The following is a 7,790-nucleotide window of genomic DNA, read 5'->3' as shown; positions in this document are numbered from 1 at the left end:
TTCCATTAATTCTTTCATGTACGAGAAAACAAAATTGAAAGTTTTAGAATTGTTTGTAGAAAAGAAGGAAGAACACATTGAAGGTGTCTCATCTCCAGTTACTCCCCATTCTTTCTGAGATTACTTGTAGCTGCTAGAGATGATTGCACAACAAAATTGTGTATGATTTAGTTACTTTTCTCAAAGCTTTTGGGGTAAGATATTACAATAAGACCAGCTTCCAGTTAGGATACATGTCATAGATACATTTATACCCTATCAATATAAAAAAGGTTGTGGTTATTCATTGTAAATGTTGGTATCCTATTCTTCATATGTCCTTCCAATATATTTATTAATAATCTTTGCATCATAGGAACAGGATTTGTATATGTCCAAGAACTGGAAAAGTGGATGTGCAGATAGTGTTCAATAATTCAGTGAAGGGCCTTTCTGTAGAACATCCACTGAATTAATCATTCTAATTATAAGATGTAAATAAAACAGCATTTAGCCAGTAACACCTATCAGAATTGACAATCAAATCAATCTGCATGATGTCCATGCTGTCACAGTTCCTTGGAACCTCTGAAAAGACCAACTGTTTCACAGATCAGACTGCACTTTATAGTTGCTACCATGTGAGGTGCTTTCTTACAATTATAGATCAACCATACAGCTACATCTGATTGAAAATTCTCTTGCTAGAGATGTAGCATCTGAGTCGAACTGATTGTGACTACCTTCTGTTGACAATCTTATCAAATAGTGTATTTCATTGCACACAATTTTGAACCTATATTCCACATATGGGCCAACACCATTATGTAGCCTACGCTACCTTTTGTAGGTATAATATTTAAGTCTTTCTTTCTTAAACAAAAAAATCGTACATTTGTTGTAGCTTCTCTGGTGATCTTTGTGAAGCTGTTTATGAAGTGAGACGTACATTTTTATCCCACGCTAAGTTTAGAATGCTCTCTTAGCGATCAAATAATAAATACCTAATCCTTTAACTAATTTTAAGATAGATCGTTATGTTATACAAACAAATACCTTACAAGCTCACTTACATGTTTTGTACTGATTTTTCAGTGCATGAAACAACATCAGTTTTCGTGTTTTCTGCTATTCTCTTGAACTCATTTGCAACATTTACTAATCTCAAAATATGCTCAAGTGAATAGTTTTGCGATCCAGAACGCTTACCGCTCATGTTAAACTAGTTTTTTCTGTAGATGACTACTAAAGAAGTATGACATGATGGACGCGAAAATACCCAATGAGCTCTTCCATTGTTGGCAACTTAACTATTTGGGAATGCTATTCCAGGAATAATTAAATAGGGAATAAAGTGCGGTTGTACAATGCACACTCCAAGTTAACCTGTGGTTAGCCTATTCCTCAATTAGCTAGCCCTGGATTTATCTGAGATTGTACAACAGGCTGTAAGCAAATTGATGTGATATGTTTGACAGGGTGAATACACTCTGATGTGACGATGACATGATGTGAGATGACATGATGGCCAGTGTGAATTGGCCTTGCAGGAGAATAAATGCTTGTTTCACGTATTTGGATGGGATTTGTACGAAATGGTTGCTTTTTCAAGTTTAAAAATTATGAAATAATTACGTTGTGGCAGTGAGAGAATTTATAATGCCGATTCACATTACTCTTCAGTGCAATGGAATGGGAGGACAAGTGACACCACCATCAAATAATGAAATGTTCACACTAGATGGAATTTCAATAAGATGTCAAGTCGCTTAGCCCAGTAATGAATAGTGGAAGTGATGTTATGGGATGCCATTGGTGATTCAAAAAGTCGGAATATAGAACCAGAATTAAGGAACTACCAACGCCAAAGCTTATTAAACACCAAAACAGTCATTGTGATGGATATTCTTGATCAAATTTGTATGGTAAATTTATGAGAAATGAAACAATTTTTCGAAACATTGATATTTATTTGCTGGAGAAAATATATACAAACACCTTTATTAATAATACATAGAGCTTGTTGACCTTATCCTCTGTGTTTTTTTCTATGTAGCAAACACCATCAGAAACAATTGCTTTTCTCCTACAGTTGTGTTGCATGTTTCACATAGAAAAACATTATAAATTAATGAAAATTGTTTCATCAGTTTATGTCCTTATTTATGCACAGTGTGGGTGCCAACTCTTTTCAATTGATGGATAACGTAAATCATTTTTCGCTTTCATTAATTAGCCCTCTCTTGTGGGAGAACACACAATGTAAAAAATATCAAATTTATCACGTTAATGTGTCTCAAAAATAAAATAATTAAACACAGAATAAGAAGACGGCAAACACAAAATCCGCGATTATAGCTCGAATGAGTGTGGCAAAACAATGTCGACTACTTATTATTTATTTATTTATTGAGCATCCATTTTATCCTATACAATGGCATACGATTTTCACGTGGTGATACAGAACAAATGAATGAAACCATCTTATGTAATAGTGTCTGTGATCACATCTTAAAAACTAAATACATAAACCAAGAAATTAAAGTTTCAGATTAATTCATTTTTATGCACACCTAAAAATGAGTAACTTACACTGCACACTATATCATATCATTAATTCTCTTTTTTTTATTTATGCTGTTCTTGATTATAACACTACTATTTATCAACAACTCGCCTCTGTACTGACTCAGAGCATCAGCCAGTCCAGGTACACAGAGACACATGACTACATGTAACACAAATTATGTGGTAGTTGTACTGAAATTCCGAAAATTTATGTATTCACTAACACTGTAAATTCTTACACTTATTAACACTTTTAAACTCATTTTTGAAACTGCAGAACTTTGGTATCCTTTTAATTCTTAAAGGACTAGCACTAAAAAGAATTTTGGGTTAGTATAATGCACTCATAATACTGATCTTTCTTATATACTTTTTTATGGAAATCGTTGCTGTGTCTTATTGAACACTCACGGAAATCAGTGTTTAAAGAAAAAACTTGGGGGTGAGATTTCAAAAAGCAGAGTCTTCCACAGAGAGAAACAGATTGAGGAGTCATAATTTTAATTTCCTTGGAAATGATCCAACAGGGCATCCTACATGCAGCCCATTTTTTCGTTTTGATCGAGTTTGAATAATAAATGAACCATTTGCCAGACTTGAATTATCCCAAAAGAAGAAACCCTGCCATGATGGACTATGCATAAATGTTTAAGGGGCAGTGGTTTTTAACTATGCTAAATACAAATCAGCATTTCCCTAATTTTTTATTGAGCATGTCAACATGTTTATCGTTACTTTATATGCTCATCCAAACAGATTTTTTAAAAGATTTTACTTATTATTTGTAGTATCTTCTGCCTGAGTAGCTTCACAATTATATTATATTCAGATTGTTTTATATGTGTCCGAAAGTCACCCATAATGTTCTTTCCTCGTTTACAAATAAGCAGTTATCCGTGAACCTTTCACCTACTTCTTCTGTTGTTATTTCTATTTTTGTGCAAGCGGGTCTCCTTCTGAGCTTTAGTGAAGAGTTATATCACATTCTAGTCATTTTATCGTCAGAAAACAGTACGGTATCAGCTTGTATTAAATAACTTTGTAATTCATTTATGAATATCAATTCATGCTATCTATGTTAGCAGATGACGACAGGGACCCAGTGTCAATCCCAACGTCGTAGCTTTTCTTTGCTCTTGAGAAACCTTGGCCTTCAACCAACATGTTTCGTTCTGTTAACAACTTGCGTAAATTTGAAAAGCACAGTGGGATTGTTTAACATTCTGTTCCGTTGAGTCAAATGAAATCGACCTTATTGCGCCATACCCCTATTCAAAGTGAGAAACTTTGATGCATTGTTACTATTGACTTTCAGATGTCAGGAATATCTTCGTTATTCGCTTTGAACGCCAGGTGTCTAGTACTGTTGTGTATTGTGTTGGAGATCATGAGACGTAATTACTTTGTGAAATTGTTGTGTGCTGTCTAACTTATATGCGTGGTGTAATGTTTAGGTCGATCGTCAGAAAATATTCGCGAAAGAAATTGTCTGAATAATATTACGAAATCAACAATGGCTGCAATTCTTTCACCATACAGCACAACAGGATTTTGTAAGTGTTATTTGATGACGAATTACTGTCTGACTTATTTTGGCAGTGTCATTTTGGTAGAATGTTAAGTGTTGCAGGACAATATAATAGTGTCACTCTTCAACACTCTATCTAGTTATTAGAGAATAGCTGTGCCGTTCCGTCATATCTACAGAACTTACGCAATGTTAGTTGACATCTGTATAGTGAATGCAACAGGAATTTGGTTAACTGCCGTGCGTCTGGAGTTGTTTGTTTTTGAATATCACTCGCAACCAATGTGTTTGTTTCAGACAAGGCGCCAGTATGCAAAGGTTTGATGGGCACCATGTTTCTGACGTGCACCGCAATGAATGTGCCCCTGTTGGCACATATGCGGAAGTATCTCGTATGCAAGTTGCCCGACATATTTGTAGAGGGTGAAGTAAGTGGATACTTAATCTACATTTATGCAACCAATTCTTCTGCACGTATTATATTTTATATTACAGCATGAGAAGTGCGTTTGATGTCCATATGAAGTTGCCCATTTTTTCTGTAACATAGTATCGAATGATTTTTTATTTATTTTTTAGTACTGTTGTTAACGTATACAAAATTAGCCCATTTGTTCTACTGATATATTACTATTCTTCCTACAGGTATGGAGATTACTCACATCCCGTGTTACATTTCTGGAGACAAAAGATTTGGTCTGTGGTGCCCTTCTGATTTATTACTTCAGGTATATTACTCATAATGTACTATGCATGTAGCTTATCTCCACAATGTTGTAGAAAGCACAGTGGTAAACAAGCAGTGGGTTAAATTCGTAATTTGTTGTGACCTTATGAGTTTGAGTTTTCTTATTGTTTGGCCAGCAAATTTTAAATCATACAATGCCGAAGGACATTGGCAATTGGCACACAACACCTTAAAAGGTAACACGTTTAATCAAGGTGGACGAGTGAGAGTAAAAGGCTGGAAACAGTTGTGGAACATTCAGGAAACTCGTACTAGATCATGTACAACCATGAATATTTTGTTGCATAATATGTACATTTATCAGACGTAAATTAAGAAAGATGTAAGTTGGACCTCCTATGCAACTTCTACGCTTATTCCCTTGATGTGCACTTTCTGTACTGTTTTGACATCAGAAAGAAATTTTCCACACAGAGAATTGTATTGCAGAACATAATCTGCATAATTTTGCTGCAAGCCACAAGTGTTTCCCCTGACTGTCGTGGCCAGCTCCTGACGTAGCTGAGCAAAAATATAGCACACACACACATTACAATTTCTTGTTTTGTTGTTATGGTGACTGTACTGAAACAATTTACTGTTAGTCACTTTTTCTGATCCAGGCACAAACAAGGTGGGGTATATACACATTTAGGGGACGTTGTGAGAGGAAGAAAAGGAAGGTGCTATAAAAGGGTAACATGTCGTCCATGCAGTTAAGATAATCTAATATTGTGGGGTCAATCCATACCAAGTGGTCCCGCACTGGTTGCTTGACCGTCTCAGAAAAATTTTGTATTTGCTGGGTGAATTCCCCAATGTTTAGTAGTCATATATATATATATATATATATATATATATATATATATATATATATATATATATATTTGTTCCAGGTCGCATGCGTTTTTTCATATTTGCAAGCATCTACATTTTTTTTACAACTGTTCAGTTGTGGATTGTCCTAAACCTTTCAGATAAAATGCATTTAGTTCAACACACTCTGGGCTACAAATTAACGTCATTATCACTTAGCTGAAAGTATTCTTTAATATATTTTTAATAGTTCAAAGTTATCAGCCACAAATTAAAAAACCCAATTTTTGAAGAGTAGTTTTCCAAAGAAAGATTAATTTCTCAGATTTAATATTTTTTTGTGCTATTACACTGTATAGTATAGTTACTTTTTATATTGTATCAATGTTGAGCAGCTTACACTTTAAAAAATACAGTATTTTAAAAAATAGATTTTTTGGAAATACGGAAGTGTCAGATCCCACCCATCTGCTTTGTCCCATGACATCACAAATATGGCGGAAACGACCATAAACCACGATTCCAATATGGCGCATATAAAGTCTTTATGTACACATTATGAGGACGAAAATACATCGAGAAAAACACACACACACACACACACACACACACGTTCCGCAAAAAGCCTAATGACACCAACGGAACAAGCGTGGGAAATATGGGGTTTTAGGGTGGGGACAAACTAAATATAAATAAATTTAGACACCCACCCCCATACAAAACCACGCAAAACGATGAAAAAAACAGACATCACAAAACTCTCCAAACACAGTATCATCTGGAATCGGACACTCCCCTTGACGTATATAGCTCATCAGCAGCTCGCGATCTCATAAATTGGAATCGAACAATTCCCCTTGACCGAAGTTTGATATCATAAAGGTCTATTAACTGTGAAATTTTCTGATTTTTATTTGGTCCCCCAACATAGATATTGCAGGCCACACTCCGTGAGAGTGGCGTGTTTGTAGGTGTTGTTTTGATGTGATCGGTGGTGGTCCCTGTGGTGTGTTAGGTGATGTTTTTGGTTTACTTTGCGAGTGTGGCGTCATGTGTGAATTTTGGTAAATTGCTTTTTTTTATGTCTTTGGTAGGTATGGATATAACTGACAGGGTCAACAGTTTTCGGTTGTCGGCTATGATGGGTAACAGTGCGTTGTCTCTAATAAAATTTCTTCAACTATTCGGATTTTTGGATGAAGTCGTGAAGTGTTCAGTGTGTTGTGAAGAAATTAGGCTTACTTAAAGTTCCGGCGTCTCGGACCAGGGACGGCTGTATGTGGAGCTGTCATAAGGATAACAGGTCAAGGGAAGTGTTTGATCCCAATGTGTGGCTGTGAATGTTAGTATTGGTATCGGGAGATGTTTTTGAGCTATATAAGTCAAGGGAAGTGTTAGGTCCTAATTTATGGGATCAGGAGCTGCTGTTGAGCTCAAACTTCAATATAAATTTCGACTTTGAAATTCAATTGGAAGTTATGGAAAAAAAGATTACAAACATGTGTCAAAAATATGTTTTTTAACATCTGAGATATCTGGTAGGCTAATCAAATAAAGTATGTACCAATTGCATAATGTCACACACCACATTACACTAGCTAATGAGCATTTGTCGAAACAATGCTGTGGTAATTTTCAGCAGGCTAACAATTTCATCTGCAAGCATATACAAGTCTGATAGTTGTCTTCCCCTTACACCAACAGTTGTCTACTCACACTTATTTAGCTAGAAGTTCTAGAAGTGTGCAGTTCTGTTGGTGTTATTATTAATGAAGCATGTCATAAAAGTGTGTTTGGAGTGTATCCTAAAGACATTACTTTAATCGAAGAGTACAGTGAAGAAAAATAAGTGGTGTTTTACTTAAGTCGGCCCAGAGGTTAAATCAACGTGCAAGTGCCATGAAATGAAAATTTTCGTCACCTTTTTGGTCATTCTTGTATGGGCCCTTTTGAGAAACATAAGAAACCTATAGCAAAAGGTCTGTGAGAAATAACATTTGATTATTATTCTAAAGATAAAAGCCCTTTTGTCAGTCTCATAACAGGAAAATCATTGTGTCCAACATGTTATTGTAAGATATTTGTAATTCACAAGAGAAAGGATAGTGAAATCTCAGATACCGAATTTTGTACTTGTCAGAAACCATTAAAAAAGTAGATACAGCTTGTGAA

General features: G+C 35.3%; 1 protein-coding gene across 2 annotated transcripts in view; it reads left to right on the top strand.

Moving 5' to 3' along the window:
* Positions 1–3,871: 3,871 nt before the first annotated feature.
* The window catches only part of LOC124596248 (rhomboid-like protein 18), a 50,204-nt gene continuing 46,285 nt past the window's right edge, over positions 3,872–7,790 (top strand). Inside the window, exons 1-3 of one of the 2 annotated variants that reach the window (XM_047135316.1) lie at positions 3,872–4,100; positions 4,373–4,503; positions 4,721–4,803. In XM_047135316.1, coding sequence (XP_046991272.1) covers positions 4,061–4,100; positions 4,373–4,503; positions 4,721–4,803 — 254 coding nt within the window. In that variant the 5' untranslated portion in view covers positions 3,872–4,060. The remainder of the gene's footprint in view (positions 4,101–4,372; positions 4,504–4,720; positions 4,804–7,790) is intronic. The other variant, XM_047135315.1, reaches the window with a different exon arrangement.

Source organism: Schistocerca americana, chromosome 2, assembly GCF_021461395.2.
Source record: "Schistocerca americana isolate TAMUIC-IGC-003095 chromosome 2, iqSchAmer2.1, whole genome shotgun sequence".
NCBI lineage: Eukaryota > Metazoa > Arthropoda > Insecta > Orthoptera > Acrididae > Schistocerca > Schistocerca americana.
This window is presented reverse-complemented; position numbering and strand designations above follow the sequence as displayed.